This window comes from Sprattus sprattus (genome assembly GCF_963457725.1).
Source record: "Sprattus sprattus genome assembly, chromosome: 1".
In the NCBI taxonomy this organism is placed as follows: domain Eukaryota; kingdom Metazoa; phylum Chordata; class Actinopteri; order Clupeiformes; family Clupeidae; genus Sprattus; species Sprattus sprattus.
The window spans coordinates 58,308,666-58,332,056 of record NC_137920.1 but is presented as its reverse complement, the minus strand read 5'-3'; the positions used below and the strand labels follow the sequence as shown (position 1 = coordinate 58,332,056).

The 23,391-nt window shown below is 46.0% G+C and overlaps 1 protein-coding gene across 1 annotated transcript in view; it reads right to left on the bottom strand.

Annotated features, from left to right (window-relative positions):
- The window catches only part of med13a (mediator complex subunit 13a), a 70,938-nt gene that overhangs the window by 19,711 nt on the left and 27,836 nt on the right, over positions 1–23,391 (bottom strand). Inside the window, exons 4-10 of the mRNA XM_080840893.1 lie at positions 20,944–21,089; positions 13,494–13,694; positions 13,069–13,263; positions 11,468–11,630; positions 10,795–10,905; positions 4,014–4,793; positions 897–1,119 (exon numbers count right to left, since the gene is read on the bottom strand). Coding sequence (XP_080697019.1) covers positions 897–1,119; positions 4,014–4,793; positions 10,795–10,905; positions 11,468–11,630; positions 13,069–13,263; positions 13,494–13,694; positions 20,944–21,089 — 1,819 coding nt within the window. The remainder of the gene's footprint in view (positions 1–896; positions 1,120–4,013; positions 4,794–10,794; positions 10,906–11,467; positions 11,631–13,068; positions 13,264–13,493; positions 13,695–20,943; positions 21,090–23,391) is intronic.

Genomic DNA, 23,391 nt, shown 5'->3' with positions numbered 1-23,391 from the left:
TAGATCTGCCTGTACAGATGTGTGGGTACACACGCACGGCACGCGCACACAGAGAGAGAGCGCAGTACTGAGAGGGAATGCTATGTTCCAGCCATTGATTTCATTATGCCTGAGGGCATTATCAGTATGAGAGGATTTTAATCTGTTTGTCCATACAGGCCCTCGTCACAGCCAGCAGCAAAGCAGGAAAACCACCATCCACAAACAAAAAAAGCACTAAAAATGACATCCTCCACAAACGATACGGCAGCAGACGAGCGTCCTCCTGGCTGTCTCAGCTGGAGGTGGAGTGCACCGTGTCGGAGCCTCGTTAGAGTGGAGTCAGTGCTGTCTAAATGAAGTCATCAGCGCCTGCTTTAAAAAGCATCAGCTCCTCGCTAAGCATGGCCCCTAACCCTTGAGCTTTGTGATGAAGTGAATGCGGTATCTGACACTGGGAATTACTGCTCAAAGTCCTACAGCATTCATGGCAAACACCTTGAGAGTGGTTAAGAAAAGCGATGAATGCATAGTAAACCTACATGGCAGGCACCTCGCATTCAATTCATATTTTTGTAAAGAGGAGCATGGCTATGTGAAAGACAAAAAAAAGAGCAGTGTCTCACGATTACTCATCCCCAGGCAAGGGTATTTTCTCTGCTTTCATAAGAGGCCCAGAAATAAAGTTTGAAGGTTGAAGGAAGAAAAAAAAAAAGGCTGGATAAATAGGGAGAGAACAGGTGGGCAAGCAAGGGTGAAAGAGAGTGAGAGCACCTAAGAAGAGAGAAATAAAGTGAAGAGAGAAAGAGAAAACAAAAAACCCTAGCAGAGGCAGAGAGAGAGTGAAGGAGGGAGTGTGAGGGACTCTGAATGTGATCGATGAAGGCTTTAAGGTGCAGGTCAGGGGTCAGGCCCACCTTGTGTTTCTTCCCCGGCTCTCGCTCGCGGCCCGACTTGTCTTTCCTCTCGTTGGGGAAGAAGAACTTTACGTCGCCGTCCTCGAAGGCGTACGGGTCCACCTCGGGCTCGTGTTCGCCGTCAGAGATGGTGGCCGAGGACAGGTACTTGTTCTGCTGCTGCACGTACATCTGCACACGCTCTTCAGACACCTTCATGGGCCTCTTCGAAGTGGCCATACGTCTGAGGAAAACAAACACACACACACAAAAACACACACCACAGTTTAAAATCTTAAAAAGCATTACATTTCACTGCAACACATGGGCAGAAGATTCAACAGGCTAATGGCTTAATGGCTGTAATGAATTTCAAGGGAATTTGAGAAAAAAAAAGCAGTATGTAGACAGTTCAAAATTAGCACACGGTATGTATGAAGTGTGATCGTCCTTAAGCACATGACGTGTTGCTAATAATATGAACGGAGTCTGGGTATATTTGGTATCGGTGAGCCTTTGGTACTGTAAGAAGGGCACCGCTGGCAGGATGGGATGGTGACGGGCACACAGGCTCTGGGTTTGCTCAGAGTGGGCTTGTTTTTCCTCAGGAGTGAAGTGTCAAATTTGCTTCAGAGGAAGAGACTGACTAGCCAAGCTCAGGGTCCTGGCTCCATCCACACCCACACAGACTCACACACACACACACACACACACACACACACACACACGCGCGCACACGCACACACAAAACGGCTCGGATCCTGATAAGGGATGACTGTTCGAGTAAAACTGGCCAGAGATTAGTGACCATTCAAAGAGTTTACTGCCCTGGGGATTACACCAGAGGAGGGGAGGGGAGGCAGGGAAAAAAACAAAACACAGGGAGGAGAAGAGAGGAGAGGAGGGGAATGTCCTTGAGAGAAGAGAACGGCACGTGTAAGGGAGGTGAGGGGAGGGAGGTGACGAGAGGGAGGACAAGATAGCAGGTAAGAGAAAACTCCCCCTACGCGTGGCCAGAGAGAGATGCAATGCAACGGCACAGGCAGCATGGGCAGGGGCTCAGTCTAGACTGGTGTGTGTGCCATCAGTAATTCGCTGAAGCCGCCACTGACTTCTGCAGTTATTAAAAAGATCCGTTTCCAAACTGTAAGGATGGGCAACTACAGTTGATATAAAGTTATATTATGGTTCATACAAACATCATGGTATGATCAACTGGAAAACGAGAGAGTTGAAGAGCGAAGAATGCCCTCTCAACAGCCCTGAGAAGAACATAATGTGTGTGTAAACAGGGAAGAGACGCCTGTGAATGACATCTATTCAAAAACAGCTATTTGTCCTGTGAGTGTGACCCCTCCGAGTGCTCACAGCAGCTGTGAATGTGGCCTGGGAGAACATGCGCACCTAAGGTTACACATTTCACACTCAATGAATTCTAATATGAGGCTTAGCTAAGCACACCCTAGGGGTATATAGTATATGCTAAGCTTTTATATGCTGCTGGTATTAGGCATGCATTACACTGCTTACCAGGGCTGCACAATCATGACAAAAATCACAAAATACTCTAATTTTTATATAATTTATAACTTATATAAAATATATCATATATAAACAGTTAGATCCGGTCAAACGATTTATTAACGTTTGATTGGATAAGAGGCATTCCAAGAGTGAGGATATTCTGCAACAACAGGTGTTGTACCCTCGCCTGTCTTCACGTTACATGTTCATTTGTACGTTACATTCTCATGTGTACTTTCCGCCTACTCCAGTTCCTCCCTTTCCTCACTCGATAACGAGTCAAGTGTAACATTATGAAATAGCTGCCTGTTTGAATGAAGGGAATGTTGAAGTTCAATTCAATGGTTAACGTTTATCAAACGCAGAGGGATTTCTAGCGGTGAAGAGTCAGAGTGACTCTAGAGGAGGAAGCGGTAAAGCTTTGGGGACATCACTAGCTTGTTTGTATTAAATGTGTTTTGTCTTTGCACAGCAGTTAAATTAAATCAGGCTGCTGTGTTCAACACAGCTATATCCATAATCTGATCACAGCACTGAATAGCCTCTATAGATATGGGTATTACTACTGTGTATCCCATAAGGAAGTATGATGCCTGCTGCTAAAGCAGACTGCAATCACAAACATAAAAGATTACGGATTTGCACACCAGGTCAGTGCTAAGAATCAAGCATTCCTGGGCTTACACACACTCAAAGATCTGTTTAAATAGGTGATTACGAAATATTAGTGGCTTAAAGTCCATAAATACTTGTGTTTGAGTGTGTGATTATTAACAAATCCAGGGTGTATTTGGTGGTATTTATTTATTTTTCAGTTTGTGCGTGTGTGTGTGTGTGTGGGGGGGGGGGGGGGGGGGGGGGGATGGGGCTTCGATAAGCCAGTACTATGAGCAGCAGTGCTTGCCCTGCACATTAGTGCTGTATGATGTCAAAAGAGTGCATAGCAGCAGATTAACGTAGCGCATGAGATCAACACACTGGACAGAGAGAACATTCTCAGTGGTGGGGAGAGTGAGAGGGAAAGGGGGAGGGGGAGAGTGAGAGGGAAAGGGGGGGGGAGAGAGAGAGAGAGAGAGAGAGAGAGAGAGAGAAGGCTGAGAGTGTGCGTAGCTGCTCTTTAAAAACACACCCTCTCCACCAGTAGCCTTCCTCCCTATCTGGACAGTACCCAGTGAACATGGGGTGCAGTGGAGGGGGGAGGGCGTGGGGGTTAGTCTAACTGTTGGGGGCTGGGGGGCCACTTGTTGGCGGGGTCAAGAGGAATGCAAAGAGTTGTGGGGGGTTGGGATATGGGGGATTAGGGGCACCAATCCACATGGGTGTGTGAGCGTGTGTTTGTCCCTCTGTGTGTGTGTGTGGTGGGGTCGGGAGGGGGCCTCTCTGCAGCTGCTCCCATCCCACACAGTCACCTGTTTTAGTTTTTTTACCTGTGTAAACAACAGCCACACTCATGCAGACCAACAGGTCCCAAGCAGGGAGGGCCGGCCGGCTTCCACACCCACCCACCCGCCCGCCGGCCAGCTATACACACACACACACACACACACACACACACACACACACACACACACACACACACACACACACATGTACATGCATATCACATCTACTCACTCAGTGACAGACACAGTTCCATCCTGCCCGTGTGCCGCCTCCTCGCGCAGCTTGTCCCAGGGCAGATTGGGCGTGTAGAACTCGGTTCCCTCTTTCCTCCGTGGGAGGTTGAAGAAGCGCCAGGGTGCGTGGCTGCCCCCGCCACCGTCCTCCTCCAGGCTGACGGCGGTGCCCACGTAGACGGTGGGCTCCAGGGGCTCGGGGTAGTTGGCCACGCCGGAGTGGAAGGGGGGCTGCAGCGGCTCAAGGCGGGGCTCGTCGCCACCGCCCTTCTGAGGCAGCAGGCAGGGCTCAGAGGAGGGCGGCTGCGGGTAGAAGTGTTGGCTGTGCGGCGTGGAGGGGTTCTTGAGCGAGTCGGACGTCTCCTCGCTGCGCTCACACGGGTGCGGGCTGAGAGGGGGTGGCTGGGGCGAGCCCGCCATCTCAGCGGAGCTGCCGGGGCCCGTCCCTCCTCCTCCTCCACCGCCGCCGTGCAGCTGGGGAGGTTTGGAAATGTTGGGGCCCACCTCGGAGGGCCGCATGCCGGGGAAGCGGGCCGTGGCGCCGCCGCCACCGTCGGGCCCGCGTAGGGCCAGGCGCTGGCCCGAGGTGTCGGGCTCCAGGGCCATGTCCTCGCAGGTGGAGTTGCGGTGGTGGAAGGGCATCTGCGGGCGCTTCTGCTGCTTGTCGGCCTTCTCGGGCTTCTCGCCCGTCTTGTGCTTGCTGGGCGGCTGGGGGGTCTGACCTGAGGTGGGGGGCTGCCCAGGAGGAACGCCGGCTCGCTGCTTCAGGTTTTTATGCCTAGAAAGGGAAAAACAAACAGAACTTCAATGACAAGGAAAATTATTTAGATACCACAGTACAGTGCATTACTTGTGAACACACTGCCCTTTGTTTGTTTACACATATTGCTGGACAGGATGACTAACGCTTCTTCACCAGAGACTGCCCCCCCACCCCCTGCCTGCCACATACACTTTTCTCCCATTTGCAGGAAGTAAAATAAACCACCTGAGTGAGTGAGTGAGTCAGTATGTGTGTGTGTGTGTGTGTGTGTGTGTGTGTGTGTGTGTGTGTGAGTGTGTGTGTGTGTGTGTGTGTGTGTGAGTGAGTGTGAGTGTGAGTGTGTGTGTTACGACCCTGGCGGGTCTAGGCCCCGCCCTATGATTGTCATGCCTGTCATGCTCTCTCCCTGCTTTTCTTCACCACTCTGTCTATGCAGTAGGTGATTGAGGACAGGTGGTTTTCTGATTAGCTGGGCTATAAAAGCCATGCCTCGCCGGCAGTCAAGGCTGCTCTGGTCCTCCCGGCATTTTGGTTGATTGTAGGAATTTGGGTTCGCCTTTGGTGTTTGTTTTTTTGTTGTCATTTGAAGTTGGATCTCCGTTGTCTTTTCGTTTGTTAACCCCCTAAACTGACTTTCACGACACTTTGGTTTACTCTTCACAATACTGAATTGCACCACACTTTTGCATTCTTTATACTTTGAAGCAACCTTATTAATAAGTAAATTATTAAATCTTATAAAACCAGCGTGGCCTCCCCTTTATGTTTCGTGCATCGAGCCTGTACGTTACAGTGTGTGTGTGTGTCAGGATGCTCGTGTGTGTGTGTGTGTGTGTGTGTGTGTGTGTGTGTGTGTGTGTGTGTGTGTGTGTGTGTAGGCAAGCTGGAGAGTTCTATTCATTCAGAGCTCAGCCAACACATAAGCAACATGTTATATATTCTCACACAAGTCTAGACTCTAGGCAAACGAAGATGCACACACACACACAAACACCAAAATGACTTACATACACACATATAGCCTCAACAGCTTGTCTGTCTGTAAATACAAACACCTTTCATTGAATTTCTGCTGAGGAAATGCCTTTTCAATGTCACCCTTAGACATTGGGTTCCCTCCAATGCAGTACGACCTGGCTAGACTTCCCCCTTGGCAAAATCCTCAATAGGGCAGCCCAACTTCAGGCTACTGCAGTGTACAAACAAGTACACACGCACACACAAAAAACAGTCACCCACACTCACACACACTCAACAGGGAAGGAATCAAATGCCAAGCACATCTGACTTTGCTTAAAATGCACTTGACTGCAGAGAGCCATAATAAATGTGGCGGGGATCGCACCATGGGAGCTCTGCCTCTGTTCCTTCAGCTCTGCTGAAGAGAGAGGAGGCTGACGTCAATCAGGCTGCCGCGGGGCGTTCGTGTCCATCTTAAGATGCCCTGCTTTTTTCACAGGCCAGTCTTCATGTCTGGTCGCAAGGGCAGTCAGCAGCCATCTCCACTGCGGTCCTGCTTCATCAGACCTACACGTCTTTTCACATGTTTTTTTCCCCTTCTCCTTCCCTGCCTCTGATTCTCTCTCTCTATTTTTGCTTGTGAAGTCAGAGCGGCGGCTGAAGGATACGGTCTCAATGCCTCTGTATTTCCCCTACAGAAAGGGTTGAGAGACTGCGAGCGCTGACTGGACTGCCCTCTTGGTCAGCCTACGGCACGCAATGCTTCGCCTCGCGGAACAGTGGCCGCTTTCACCAAGGCAGCGGCGATTCTGGCGGCGGCGGCAGGCGGGGCGGGCCAAAAAGGCCATGGCCGGAATCTCATTTGGCTTGGTCGCCGCGATATACCCCCCCCCACCCCCATCCGACAGCCTTGAGTTGGCCCCGGCGAAGTGCTTGAGAAGCATCGGCGCGACATGTGCCGCGTGATTAGAATGCAGAGTGTGAGTCACACTGAGAGACAGACTGACACGAGCTTCCACTGGGCTGTGCAGCCACTCAAAGATTTCATTCAAATCAAAGGCAAGGGAATTAATGGGACCGGACACACATAAACAGCGGAAGGGTACAGGACACACTTGCTGGAAATTTGTGGAAGGTGCTGTGTACCTACGTTGTGTGTGTGTTAGTAAGAGATAGAGAGAGAGAGAGAGAGAGGTCTATTTCAGTGAATAGTGTAGTGGGGTTTATTTTTCCTCTGCCTGCACAGCGAGACGCTGACTCCAGGCTTTCTGCCCAGCGGCCCGCCGCCAAAGATGTGAGGGAAGCTCCTGGGCCCCGAGGGGGAGTAGATGGAGCTGCAGTCCCACGACACCCAAAATATCCCCAACCACACACACACACACACACACACACACACACACACCACAATCTTGAGCCACGCAATACAGCAAAACACCAGGCGGCCGGACACAACCTTGTCAGCCCAGTCAGTGCAACCTAGAGAAATCTCTGAGCCAAAAACTGAAATTTCTGATACGCAATGCATATCCAGTGAAAAATCATTAAAAGGATGGGCTAAAAATGCATGAAGGGACTTGTTTGGTCATTAAACTGTACAGTGTGCCGTTACAAACCAACCTATTCTTCTCCAGTGTCTGTCTCTTCCAAACAGAATGTGGTCATCACTACCTTCCAATGCCCTAACCCAAATTTCCAACCAACACCACAGTGACTGACGAGAGTCATAGCCAGTAGGCCGTAAGGTGAACACGGTTTTCGTTTCAGCCCGTTCCACTCACTGGCATCTACACAATCTTTAGCTTATAAAAAAGAACGAGTCGTGGTTAGTTACCAAAAAAAAGTTCGTCGCTGATTTTCCAGTCGATTGTCTATATGGCTTTGTTTCATGCAGAACTAGAGACTTCAGAGCGTAATAAGATTTTTGTCGGGAGCCGTGCCACGGTTCGACACGTGATCATGCTACACCAATGAGAAGGCTGCATTTGTCAACAGAATGGAAAAATGGCGGCTCCCGTGTGGTTAGAAACATCGTTAAAGATAGAGGAAAACATCCGAACATCCTCAAAAGTGGGCTAAATTAATTCTAATTAGTGCTGTATAGATAGCCGCGTCCAAGAATAACAATGAGGCAAATATACGATAATGTTATTTTTATGTTAAGTCATTGACATCAAGTTTAACATACATGGGAATACCCATTACTGTGGATCTTACATGGACTGTGAACACCCACCGAAGAAATCAAGGCAAAGACTGTACTTCCTACATCAGCTGAGGAAGTTCAGCACCATCAGCTGTGTGTCCTGACAGCATCACTTGGTATGGGAACTGTACAGCCTGTGACTGCAGCACCGAATCATCAGAGCATCTCTCCATATTCTGCAGGAGACCTACAAGAAAAGACCTACCTACCAGCGCCCAAGGTATTGTAAAGGATTCCTAACATCCTGACCATGGACTTTTCAAAACACTGAGGTCAGGCAAACGTCTCTGCTGCTACAAGACCAGAACAGAGAGACTGAGGAGGAGCTTCTTTCCTCAAGCATTCCTTATCCTGAACACACACAATGACTATAAAACATCAATTACACCTTTTTTCACACACTGCTCTTTAAACTCCCTCTTGCTATTTATGAAAAATATTTCTTGATCTTTCTTTCTTCACACTCGCACAGAAAAAACAGTAGTATTTTTATGTATGTGACAAATAAACCTCCATGTATCAATAAAAGGCAGTAATTGTAAATACCAATGACCATCTGTTTGTTCATTCATTCATTCATTCTTCCACAAATGAAAACAACACTAATGAACCATAAAAACACTCTTTATGAAACATGAAATATGATATATAAAACTGTACAAAACTGAATAAGAAATAACAGATTAGGGACACTCAGTCCTCACTGTTAGTGTCAGTGTCAGGACAGTTATCTTCCAGTTCCTACAGCAACGACATAGGTCAACTATGCAACACAATCCTGCAGAAAAACATCTGTCTGTCTCACAGGCACCTTTGCAGCCACAGTGTATCACATGCAAAACACTGTCAGGGGCCGGATTTCTAGTCATCCAGTTGACGTGCAAGTTCCCATTCTCTATTTGCCAACCATATCCAGCAGGTGATGGAGCACTTATATTATGTTTGAGACAGGACCTCATTATTGCAGCCTGGTAGTTTGCCCTTTTGCAGTGCTGATGGAGGGCATCAGTGGTAGGGGGAATGGATAATTCTGGCAAGGCTGATGATGTCATACAGAAAGCCTTGAACCTAGCTTTATTTACATTATCAGCTGCCGACTGATCATATAAGTGGCATACATACTGGCAAAGAAATGCAAATGTTGACTGCTCCAAGTTTAAGTTAGTACCTAAACTTTTAAAAGCCTTTAGGTACTCATCTTTCTCACATGCAACAGAAAATGTCTTTTTTTTCTCCTTTGCCATTAAAGGCACTTGTGGAGTCACACCCAGAAAATGTTTGAATTCCGATCAAGGCTGAAAACACACTGGTTCCAAGAGCTGATGACACCTTGGTAATGTGAATGATACATGTCCTGTTGCCAGTCCCTGTAAAAAAACATATAAAGTGCATGGCAAATCTGTCTGCACACTTACAGCAATGACTGCCACATCTGTAGATGCCAGACAGTGTAGCGGGTTGAAACGGAAACAGGGTTCACCTTACAGCCTATATGAGGATGTGCATGTGTGTGAGTGTGAGTGTGCACACACTGGGCACCTTCACGAGGCTTCTCTCCAGTCTTCTCTTCCACACACACACACACACAAACAGAGTTGAAGACCTTGTAAATGTTTTCCCACATAGTATGTTTTTGCATATGAGAATGCCAGTGAAAATGCCTTTACATATTGTAAACATATAAAAGGTCAGGCACATTTATGTGGACCTTCCCTGCCATGTACTATCAGGTGATGTTTTAAAGACCCAGCTTGTTTAGAAGTTTTTCCACATTGGCATGAGTATCAACATATGCATTTGAGAAGGGCAAACTTCAAACTTCAGAATTCAAGCATTTACATGGCTTTTCTTCACTGTGCAACCGCTGATGGCATTTCAGACTTGATGTCCTAGTGTAGTGTTTCTCAACCACTGGGCCGTTGCACTTATCCTTATTACAACTGTATTTTGTGCTGTGTCTTACTGATATAATGTATTTAACCCTTATTTAATGTTAATCACAATTACAAACGAGGGTCTGACAGGGCTTACAATTAGGTGTGAGTGCTCCAGATCAATGAGGAAAAGTCAACCCCCTCCCTGGATTTCTAAAGTTGGGATGATTATTGTATTTCTGTGATGACTTCTTACAATGTTGCATGGAATTGTTTGTGTATCATCTAAGCCTATGATTTCTCATAGTTAAGATCACCTTAGCTGACGTAGGAAGTACAGTCTTTGCCTTGATTTCTTCGGTGTGCTGGGTGTTCACAGTCCATGTAAGATCGTCAGTAATGTGTATGCCCATGTATGTCAAACTTGATCTAAATGACTTAACATAAAAATAACATTATCGTATATTTGCCTCATTGTTCTTCTTGGACGCGGCTATGTATACAGCACTAATTAGAATTAATTTAGCCCAATTTTGAGGATGTTCAAGTGTTTTCCTCTATCTTTAACGATGTTTCTAACCGCACGGGAGCCGCCATTTTTCCATTCTGTTGTCAAAAAGCAGCCTTCTCATTGGTGTAGCATGATCACGTGTCGAACCGTGGCACGGCTCCCGACAAAAATCTTATTACGCTCTGAAGTCTCTAGTTCTGCATAAAACAAAGCCATATAGACAATCGACTGGAAAATCAGCGACGAACTTTTTTTTGGTAACTAACCACGACTCGTTCTTTTTTATAAGCTAAAGATTGTGTAGATGCCAGTGAGTGGAACGGGATTCATTTTCTAAAGCACTTTTCGTGCTTCACCTTGCGGCCTACAGGTGGCAGACTTTGTGTCAATAAAACAACACAACTGCTCTTGGTGTCTAGGTTCGGCCTCAGGCTGGGTGGAAGCGGTCATGGTTGGGAGGCTGTGTACCTGGAGCAGTGGCAGGTGGACCTCTGGGTGGCCTCCACGAAGTCCCACGCCCCCACTTTCTCCGGCACGTCAACCTCACCCGTACCGTTGGCCGTCACTGAGAATTTTCGTCTGGTGAGAGAAAAAGAAAATGAAACGAGGGTTACTGCACAGCAGAGACAGTTTTATAGGCATCTTTCAATAAACAGCATTTACATGTTTTGCTTGCCAACACTTACGCACTAATCTCAGTTATAAGTATTCTGCTGATACCCAAGTGAATGACATATAAATGCTAAGAATTCCAGTACCATTGTTTCTTTTATTAGTTATTCATCCAGTCTAATGACTCGAGGGTCTTGTATACAGCAGCCATGCATCTCTCCTGGTAGTCCTGACTGAGTGCATAAGTGATGACGGACTCACTTACAACACCTGAAACTGAACTCACAGTCTAGACCCAGTGGAGCGTGCCTCTGACACCCTTAAGTGACCCTCTGTGATGGTGTGATGTAGCTGTGGTCAGACTCCACACCTCTTTAAGAGCGCTTGACTTCGCTGTGGGTCAATTCAGAGCATCTAAAATACTGTACTAAATCAAGCATCCTAGGCTCGACTGATCATGCCTTGCTCTGGTACTTACAATTCGAAGAGCAGTGCAAGTTACATGTTGCTGTGGTGGCAGGGGTCTTACTTGTTCTGGGTGCGATTGAGGTTGCACTCCTGCCAGACGCGCTCCACAACCTGGCTGGCCATGCGGCGGGGGATCTTGCCTCCATGGTGACTGGTGGTGTCGGTGCTGAAGCCGTCCATCACTGAGGACAGTTTCACCCACTTCTGAGCAGACTGAGAGTCCACTGGAGAGGACGAGGGAGAGAGAGAGAGAGAGAGAGAGAGAGAGAGAGAGAGAGGGGGGGAAGAGAGAGAGAGAGGGGGAAGAGAGAGAGGGAGGGGGAAGAGAGAGAGAGAGGGGGAAGAGAGAGAGAGAGAGAGAGGGGGAGAGAGAGAGAGAGAGAGAGAGAGAGAGAGAGAGAGAGAGAGAGAGAGAGAGAGAGAGAGAGAGAGAGAGAGAGAGAGAGAAGAAGACAGGGAGGTAAACCAATCTGCTTTCCGAGAATGCAAAAGAACATGACCATCTCCTGCCCTCAGCTGCACTCATTCTTCACTTAAAGCCTTGAGACGTTACTATTTTACAGCAACACCACCAAACATAACACTTGGGTACATAAATGATAATATATCCAATTTGATTACATTCATTTTAATTCTTTATTGTTTTCCTGTTATTGTTTATGTAAAGCACATTGAGTTGCACATGTGCATGAAATGGGCTTTATAAATTAAGTTGCCTTGCCTTACATATTATTATTAGGGCCGGGACTCGATTAAAAAAATGAATCTAATTAATTAGAGGCTTTGTAATTAATTAATCGAAATTAATCGCATTTTAATCGCATATAAATATTTGACCTGAGAACAGTGAGAAGTTATTTTTTTCACATGGATTTTTAGTATACCATTGAATAATGACTGAATACATAAGCTTAAGCAACAAAAATATTGTTATTTTTTGTTCAAGTCCAACAGACCAGTGCAATTTTTGCCATTAACTGTAGCAATACCATATTTAGAAATATAGTACATTTCAGAAATTCAGGTAGCCTATAGATAGGTAGACCTTCTGTAAACTAATACTTTGGGTTTTTTACGTAAAACACAATACTTTCAAGTACATTCAGAACATTGGAAACCCTGACTGTTAGACAACATCTCTCTGTTGCTTCACAAGCCATAACAGACTTTGTTGATTTACCAACAGCTGGTTTAAAAAAATCTAATTAATTTCAGTGCAACTCTCTCAATAACCTTGACCAAAACAATAAAGAGTTCAACCTAAAGTGCCAGTTGCACCAACAACATAATACATAGTTCAACATAAAGTGTACCATTTAAAATATATTAAAAAAAGTGCCAGTGATTGACCTCAATACCTTCTATTCTTCCAATATCCTGATGAAAAATAAAAACGGAACTGAACTCATGCTCGTTAGTTGGTGCTCCAGTATTATCGGTCCGTCTGAAAATCATCCAGTGAGAAACGTTCCGCGGTGCAAAAATAAATACGATTAAAATGCTTACATTTTTTTAACGGCTTAATTTTTGTGTAATTTATTAATCTTAATAAACGCGTTAAAGTCCCGGCCCTAATTATTATATTACATTTCCAAAGTTTTCCTCATTCATGTTTTACCCAAACCCAGACCCTTTCTGAGGTGAGCTTTCAGTTTATCCTACCTGTCTGAGCCTCCTCCGGTGAGGTTGGTGGGGTGAGGGTGACCGACGAGATGGCAGGGTCGCGCTGGGACGCAGGCACTTGGTGGCTACCCGAATAAACGGTCGGGCCATGAGAGGACCCCACCGGGACCACAGTGGGGATATCCGACTGGGGTACCAGCACCAAGCAAGCAGGGTACACCATTCGAACGCCACCTGTTCAAATGAGGAAATTAGCTTCATTAGTGGCGTTATAATTAAGCTATTTTAATCAATGCATTTAATTATTCAGTAAATTAACTGAATCATGACTTCAACTCGCATTCTTCTTTCAGTGAGGCTATGCAAAGACGAAGGGTTCCTCAAATGTTGGCTTGCTGCAAAGCGGCAAACGCCGTTTTAAATGCAGTTTCTGTGCAGGACACAATGGACGGACGGAGCCTTACCGACTAGAACCTCGACCGCTGCCAGGGAGTCATCCTCCCAGTCCACGTCCTCCATCTTGTTGTCTTCGGCATTCTCCTTGACGCTGTGGCTGATGGGATAGAACTGTTTCCACTCCTCGATGAGCTTCTGGGTGGGCGGGTCCGACAGCTTGAAGGACTGTCCCGTCAGGGTCCCGTTGAGCCCAAACGGACTCAGAATTACTGGGGGGGGGGGACAGAAAAAGGAAGAGAAGAGGTGATGAGAAGAGAGAAAGATACAGCAAGATTGAACAGTACAAAAGCGTCTGTCAGCCATCGGCAGGGGCCACCCCACACCTTGTGAAAGCAAGCGTAGATCAGACGCTCACACGGTGAGACGAGGACACAGCGAAAACCGCCTCCACAGTCTTTCCACACTACTGCCTAGCGTGTATCTCCCAGCACCCCACCAACCCCGCACAGCAAGAGCAGCCTTTTGAAAGCAATCCTGGCCTTGATCACTGGCCAGAAGTGCCCATTGAAAGTCCATAAACACACAAAACAGCCCATAAACAGAGCCGTCTCGCTGAGCAGTGCACAGAGCGGAGTGCGGGATCCCCCTCTCCTGGAGAGCATCCTGGGTGAACTGGATCTCCCGATCTTACTTTGCATTCAGTTATTGGACAGATCGACGCAGCTATTTTAAATACAATGGTGGTGACAGTAGATTTTCACTATTAAAGTATTACATTAAAACAAAAACTGGTACAGAGGTGTGTGTGCAAGTCTGCGTGTGTGTAGATGTGTTGGAGTGTGAATGTGTGAGTACACGATTGGGTGAGTGGGGGAGATGAACGATGCCATTAGTCCTTCCCTTTTCCCCTTGTCCACTGCATCCCTCCAGTTTTTCTTTCCCCCGCCTCACATCTCTCAAGTCTTCATTCCTGTCCTCCCCCCCTCCTGACCATTCTCATCCCTGTGTATTGATCAGTGGGTGGCTGCTCAAAATTGCACTTCCAGGGCTGAGATAGAGAGAGATAGACAGAGAGAGAAAGGGAAAGAGCGAGAGAGAGAAATCCATGCATCCTTTCCCAGGTGGCTCCATTAGCATGCTCCATACGTGTCCTTCAGACAGAAATCCATATGTGTGTCCAGCACAGAGAGGGGGACAGAGAGAGAGACAGAGAGAGAGAGAGACAGAGAAAAGAAAAAAGGAGTGCCATTCCTGGGAGCCTTCTCCTACACTGGTTTTTTTGAGGGGATGGGGTGGGGGTGGGGGGCAATCTAAGGGAATGTTCAGCTTATAGGCGCTAAGAAAGCTTAACCTTTAGCCTAAAGTGCGCACATACATACACCTCCCACTTTTGGATTACATGCCAATGGGTAGAGCTTGTCTGCCTTTTCCTCCAAGCCTGTTTACACAATCGACCTGAGATGGCTGGAGTTCACTGACTGGCTGACAGCATGTATGTGTGTGTGTGTGTGTGTGTGTGTGTGTGTGTGTGTACACAGAGGGGGAGTGTGTGTGTGTGAGTGTGTCTGTGTGACAGTGTTTTGTGTGTGTGTGTGTGTGTGTGAAGGAGGGAGGACGAAGCAGGGGGGTTGGCGGGTAGGAGCAGTTTGGCCCAGAACTAATGGAGGCACCGAAGGAGCATTTGAATATTTGACGCGCTGGTGATTACACAAGACACCGTGTGCCGAATCCCTGAGTCTCCCTCGGCCACTCCCAGCAGTGCTGCGCGCGTCTTATTAGTAAGGGCCGGCTTGGGCCCGGCTGAGAAAATTCACACTATTGACAGTAAACAAGCGTGGCCCTTGTGCAAGTGTGACAGATGTAAGGTCATCATTTGCATTTCGGCGGAACACGGGTTCCTCCACAGGCCAGGCGTCTGCTCCTCCTGCCTGCCTTTATTACATTTCAGAAGTCATTTTCTAGCGGGGCGGGGGGGGGGGTTTGCTCTCATTTAGGCATTAAAAAATAAAAGCAAGCCTGCCAGAAATCTGATGTATCTGGGATAAACATGGTAATGTCTCCCTCTTTTCATCTCTATCTCTTCCCCTCCCCTCTCTCTCATTTTCCCTTTCTCTCCATCTTCATCTCCTTAACCCCAGCCCCCTGAAGACATGTCAAATATGCTAAGATCAGTTAAATGAGCTGCGAGTCTATTACATTCATACTGCGCCCCTTTATGAGGTCATATCCTGGAAACGGTCTGTCGCTTTGCTGAGCACTAAACTGGGCCTGTCAGAGTAAGAGAGAGAGAGGGGACTCGTAAACACCGCCAGGGAAACCAGGCGCGAGTCTTTACGCGGACTAGTGTCTAACTGAAGACGGGGGGAACCATGCACCTTTGTGCACGGGGGGGACAATCAATTTCATGCTCTCCAACAGCTAATGTTTGATGCACACCCAGATCCACAAAGCCCAGAAAGACATCATCTGATTATTTCCATGTTTTCCCAATACACAATACAATACAATACAACATGATTTACACCAGGTGCTGTGGGTTTAGCATTTAACCCAATAGCATTCAGGCCTTTTACATTCATTCTTGATGCACTACAAGATTAAGAAACAAACCTGACCACTGAGTTATCTCACTCAGTGTCTTCCATTAATTAAGATGCAGAAGGGGCAGGAAGTGAGAGCAGGACTGAGGGGAAAAGAGCAGGTTCATGAAGACGGCGAAGGCTAAGCAGAGAAGAATGTATTAATGGCTGCCGCAGTGAGACCAGTTCGCTTAGAGGGGCCAGGACTCATTAACCTTAGCCGATTGCAACTGGATGTGGCCTTTTGCCAGTCGCCGCTTGAAAACGGCCAGAGAATGCTCACTTGCATTGATATCCCTGCAGTGGAGTGAAAGATCAGGGTGTCCAATCGCCTTAAAAGACCCGATAAAAGGCGGGGAAAGATAAGGAGTGAGCACACGTTCGTCTACTGAAAGGGACAGTGGGAGACAAAGAAAGAGACTGAGAATGACATGAGTGCCTGTAGCTTGGTTTCTCATCCAACTTTGTAATGCTAATTTTGACCATTCGAAAAGGAAAATCTGAGTGGAAACACTTTAAATTTGCTCAAAATCTTCTAAGTCGAATGAGAAATATATTTGCTTGAAGGGGGGTGGATTTACTCCCGATTGGCAATAGATATAATGTGACTAAGGTGCCAACTGGCAACGAACGAGTTCATAAGGTGTTTCTGGTCAAATTGCCCTGAGAACCATACGTTTTGAACCCACAGCTGTTCACAACTCCTCTCTGGATTAGGAAAGTGTTTGTTTTCAATTTGCCTGACACAGCTGATGGAAACACGCATAGACTCACATTTTCTTTAGCCGAATTTTCGCACATACGCTTAAAATATGCGGACGAGTTGGATGGAAACCCAGCACCCAGTGTGTGAATGTGTGTGTAAGAAAGAGACTACTAAAGATGGTGATAGTGGACTGGAAGTAATAGGGGGGGCTTGAGGGAGTGTGCCCTGTGTAATGAACACATAGTGCACGCCGTGCTCGTTCACTCGCGGGCTGTGGCTGGGCAGACTCTACCTGATCTTCCTTCTTTGTTCTGCCCAGCTTTGTTGTTGAGGTGCTGCTCTTACAAACTGGCTGCCATGCTGCTTTTCAGTCCTACTAATTACACACACCTTTCAGACCGCCACTAACAACACCTCCGAATACCATTAACGGGGTGGGGAGTGGATGTGAGAGGAGGAGGAGGAGGAGGAAGAAGAAGAAGAAGGCAGAAAGGAGAGGGAAGAGAATAAGGAGAGATGGAGAAAAAAAAAATAACTATGTGAGATGGAGGAAAGGAAATTAGCCGAGGGTGGAGTGGGGGAGGGGAGGGTGGAAGGGAGCGAGGAAAAGACGGAAATCATGAACCCCCTCACCCCCCTCCTCCTCGTTCTCATCATACTTATTATCAGGATGGGTTAAGTGAAAAGCAGTGGCTTTTTCTGAAAGCCCTCAGCCTGAAAAAACCTTCTCTTTGAAACCCAAGGCTTACTGCTGATGCATTAGGGAAGCTCTGGGCTACTCGGAGTAACAGACCGTCCTCTCCACTTCAAGATGCAGGTGTTGCTTTCAGATTTCATTACACAAATGATGGCTGACAAATACATTTTAAATTAAAAACACAAATGCAGCTATTTTAGCAAAGTGCCACCTTGATTAAACGCAAACCCCTAAATTAGCTATATCATATCATGTGAGTAAGAAGGTCCAAGTCAGCAAGCTTTGCTTGTTTGCTTGTAAAGATGGAAATAGAAGGATTTGTATAGTAGTGTCCTGATATGTACATACTGCAAGGAAATGTGCTGTAACAGCTCTCTCTTTCCAAAACAGTGATGGAATTCAGAGGGTATGCCTCTATGCCCTGCAGGTCTTTTCATTTACACAGCTGCTCCATGAGTTCAGCAACATTTATTCTTTAGCTTTTTAGCTTCTGGATGTTGAAGCTCCAGGCACCTCAGCCGCCGGGGCCAACTCTGGCCTGCCAACCGACACCTCTAAAGAGTTTGTGTTTTCACTCGGGGCTCAGTAGGTTTGCCCCAGGTTGTCAGAATTGAGAACTCCTTTACTTTTTTTTTTTTTATATAGCTGCTGACATCTCACACATCCTTATTAAAGGTGCAGTGGAACAAATATATTGCTCTACATGGGCTACTTATGTCCATTTTAATGCAATGCAGCAATTTTGCGATTACTACAAATTATTTAGGCAAGCGAGTTCCCAGGTGAATAAGAGGGAGTTCTTAATTTGTTGTTATTAAAGTGTTCATCATCTGATTGATTGATTGATTTATCAGCACTGTCCAAATAAGCAAGCCAACTTGGTCCAAGACTTGACTGTTGAATGGAATTTAGGTCAACAGCACAGTAACTGTTTACATTAAAGGCGTGCCAACCTACATAGGACATCACCCTCTGTGGAGCCTTCAAAACACACCTACAAAGTGAACCCAACCACACCCATGTTTCAAAGCGCTTAGACCTGCTGTACTTCCTTACAACTCAGGTTTTAAACTCACAATGACTTACATCTGCAAAGACTTTTATTGTATTCACACTCTGGCTCTAGGTCAGGAATACTGCTCCAAAAACATCCTTCTCCTCACACCGGAGGTGACGAAGCATACATGGGTGGGGTGTAGGGATGCGTACCGGTACGCCGGACCGGTTCTGGACTTGTAAAAACGTTTAGGTTCAGGTCCAGAAAAACCGAAACCCCAGTGATTCGGTACTGGACCCGAAAAAATCTAGCACTCACATACTATATCCTTTTCGTCCTAGACCATCTTAAACCTTCCATAGATCGTGAAATTCGCGGTGGAAAAAGACATTCCTATACCGTTACGCACCCGGACCGAAATGTCACACAGATTTCGGTGCCTGAGCCGATTTAAATAAATAACAGCAACAAATCATGCAGCTAAATCTTGAAAACGTATGTAAAATGTTGTCTTATAAACAGGAATTATTTCAGGCTGCAACATGAAACACAGGGGCTGCTTCCAAAACAGTAGAAAACTAGCGATAGCTAACTAGCAGTAACGTTAGTGGTGCAAGTATGATCTGTATGAATTATTATGTATTTTTTTGCCAGGCAGATTTCGTGGGGCACATTTACAACTGCCCTAGCTACCAATATCAACTTTGTCCTGTGTCGCTCATTGGTGTTTTCATAGCAACAGTCTTATGACAATGAAGAGCAGGCAGCATTTCACAGAACAAGAACAAACAGAGCTAGCCATAAACCTTTTAACAGAGAAAATACCGAAAGGTAAACGGTCAAAAGTGCGGCTGTATTTTGCACAAAGATTCAAACATCGCGACATGCAGCAAATGCAACACAACAATTGTGTGTAAAGAGGAGAGAAGGTCAACAGCAAATCAGAAACCTCAGACTGACAAATAAACGGAGATCACAGCAAAACGTATCCTAGTCTCTTAAAGGGGCAGTGCACATTTTCTCGTACTCAGTGTGTTCAAGTAAAAAGATTAACTAAACAGATAGAAAAGATAGGTATAAACAGATCGGAAATGGTGAAATTGAAATAAATAATACAATACAAACAAAATACATTTTTGACTCCAAAGGCAAATATGCTCATATTTTTGCAAAGTAAGTTTGAACTTATTAGGTCCGGACCTGGACCTAAACCTCTGGATTTGAAATCGGACCTGAACCTGAACGTGGGTTTAGGTATGCATCCCTAGTGGGGTGGCATCTTCAATCCGACATACCATAGTGTTGAAAGACCAGAAACAACACGACCGCCAGAGGAAAGATGGCTGTGGTTCCCACACTTTCAGAGACAGGATATTAAGACACTTATAAGCACACCTTCCCGAGCACACCAGCAAGAATTATTTTGTTGGCCATGGAAATGATTTAATTTAATTAACACATTTACAAAACACCTTAAAACATTACATTAAAAAAAGCCTTGTAACAGAGGTTAATGAACAAGCCGGAAGTATGGCGAGATAGAACTTCAAATATGAGGCTACGACTGAACATTTGAAAACAGTCTAAATATTCAAATGAATGGATGAACATTGTTCCAAAGCCTAATTTATATCGAAGTTTCATTTCAAGCGATTTTATATATTCATTCTGGCTCATACTATGGTTTGTTATTTCTGTCTGATTCCGTGTTGTTTAGAAAACTTTTACCAACTCTATTTCATTGGTAACGGGTGACCAGAAATGATTCCCTATGGGGAAAAAATAGCCACAGTTTAGACGGAAGAAATTACATGGTTTGGAGCTTAATTAACGCATACTTCTGAATAAACAATTCAGGGCTTTACAGACTCTGCGCTACAAAAGCACTTCAACATTTTAAAACGTTCATTTTTGGCACTGCAGTCTTACTAATTGCCTTCCATTATAAATGGGTTTGGTGTAAACTAGTTTTCTGTTCACTTCCAAGTGAGGACAAGCTGAAATTATTGTCTGGGCTAATCTACCATTTGTTTGCCAGGAGGCAGATGGCGATTAGGTTCCCAAATAAAAATCTGTATTATTCCTTTAAACATGGCATACTTAGCACTGTCACCCATGTCAGACATATGCAAACTTGCGATTATGAAATTTGTAAACAGTCTCTGAAACGCTAATCCAGGCCTCCTGGTGACTGATGTCAAAACCAGAGCCAAATGAACTGCGCCAGGCAGCAATCTAGACACACACTCTGACTAATTCGACTCACTGTTTTTTGACTGCGTATATTAGCAGAATATGCATATATTTTCCAATATACACTTTTTAAATGGCATACCAGGGATTATTTTTGATTTAAAAATATTTGTTTAGAAATTTAATTTGACGTCCAGTAGTTTTGCAGGTGAGTGGGATTTCTTCATGATGCAGGGACAACTGTTGGTGACCTCTGGTTAGCGGTTTACACAAACAAGAGCTCTGCGACAGGATGGCGTGAAGAGAGAACGCAAGGGAGGCGGGGAGTAGAGAGAACCACCGGTACCTTGGAAGGGGGTGCTGGCCTGCTGGGCCAGGGTGAGGTGCTCCTCGCTAACGTGGTAGACGGGCTGGTGCTGGTTGATTTCCACGCTGGTGCACACGTTGCTGTCCCCATGCAGGAAGAAGCTGAAGGCGCACGAGAGGTGCTCACTGTGGAGGGAAAGAGAGATTTATTTCGTTTTTTTTAAACAAACACCAAAAACGCCAATCAATGCAGGCCCAGATCAGAAACACATTGTTGAAAAACAGCCCGTGTTCCTGCCTACGTGCATACGAGGTGTGGGAATTGCCAAAGATATGATAGTATTGCATCATGATACACAATACAATATATTCATTCTTTACATTTAACAATACAGCAAGTATTGCAACTCAATTCTGCGATACATTGTGATATATTTCTCCCATATATTTTACATTTCATATACGCTGTGATGCAACAGAAGGAGGAGGTCGTCTCCCATCTAATGGACTTCACAAGCGATGTTATCAGAGAGTAGACAAATGTATCAAAAATCAATAAATGAATATCGCTTTAAAAATAAATAAAAACTGTATTGATATAATATCGATAATAAAATCAGGACACGTCACTGAATCGATTTCACCTCTAGATCGCACACACAGAAAGAATGACGTAAAGGAAGCAAGCGTGAAATTCCACAAGTTGTTACGACAGCAGCGTGAGTGGAAGAGGACAGGAGTAATGTAAACAGCGCCCTCCGATACTGCCCACGGCCCAGAGCTGAGGGACATCTGGGCACTAGCACCTTATGTGGTCTTTCACACATACCCATCAGCTCCCTGCTGTCTTTACAGACATATGGCACACACACACAAACACACACACACACACACACACACACACGCGCACACACAGACACACACACACCACAAAGCTAGTGCTAAAGAAATGCCAGTAATATAAATGTGGTGGTGTGAATCGACTATTGACATGCTTAGGTAAACTGAATGCTTTAACACATCATAAAGTTAATGCTGAGGTACTGAGAGGTGGTTTATGAGAACAGCCAGTAAGCAAGAAACATAGAGCAAAATCACGGTCTTCCTGACAAGAAAAAATAAATGCAAACAAGAAAGAGAGCACAAGAAACGAAAAAGAAAAGAAAGCCAAGACGCAGGAAAGGCTATTGTATGCACATTACTCCTTTTCTCCTGACAGCGTTCTCACATGCACACAGAAAATTGGGCTTTGTCAATTCTGGAGTGGATCAAAGAGAGGTGCTTCCTCCAAGACCTTGGCAAAACAAAGAGCATCCTCTCTCCAGCTCAGTCTTCATCTGAATGCATAAGAGCGCACAGCACAGCACCAGAGGGAAACTTACAGTCCGACACAACTAGGAACTACAAAAGTGCGCCAGCTTTGAGTTTGGCAGCACTGATGAGGGGAGAGAAAAGAGGCCCCAGAGGCCCCGGGTGGAGAGAGAGACGGAGGCCAGAAGGGCCCAGAGGAAGATGAGCCTGGGGCCAATCACACAAACATCAATCCTTTTAACGAGACGTTGTTAAGATGTTGGTTTGGCTTCATGAGGAACCAATTAAGGGTGGAACCTCAGGTCGCGTTTCCTGGGAGGAACCATTTAAGTGAGACACAGAGGGTCTGCCACACAGTCAGGCCTTAGGCGTCTGAAGTAAGGACTTGAGTGGTTTGAAAGTGGACGTTGGAGTACAGTCCCAAGCTCACAGTGCAAAGTGTGGGCATGTGTGTGTGAGAGAGCGCTAGACTGACTTATCTCTGTATTTTCGGCACAGTTAACCAGCTCTACAAACATTGCTGTGTTGTTTTATCTTCTGCAGGCAAAAGATTAAGGCTGAGGGAGAGAGCAAGAGAGAGAGAGAGAGGGGGGGGGGATAGATGATCACAAGAGGTTTCTGGACTGGCCTACTACAGCGAAGTCCTATCAGATGTTTAAAAAAAAAAAAATCATTTACTTTAATTTTATATCCTCCTTTTTTTCTTTCTACTGTTGACCTGCGATCCCTGGATGCAGTCATGCTGAAAACACGAAATGGTGACGGGGTGTGCTGCATCTGTGACAAACACACAGGCTGCTGCATCTGTGACAAACACACAGGCTTTCCAGTGAGGCCAGCATGCCTGCTGAAAACTGCAGCACAATCACTTTCAGTCACAACGCGCGCCATCAGGCATGCTGCTGCTGTAACTGGGCCCACAGCATACACACACAGCATGCATACACACACGGCAAACAGAAGCAAGCACACAAACACAGCATCCACGTGCACATCCACAGTCAGCACAGGGCTTGAAGAACAAACATGTTCTCAAAAACAACCATAACACCCCCACCCGCTCCAAGACCACCCACCTCCACCCAGCCCAGTCACTAAATCATCTGACTAATCTCCATATCCGCCCCAATCTGAAATCCAAATTCAGATCACATTAACAAAAGGCAGGGTGTGGGGG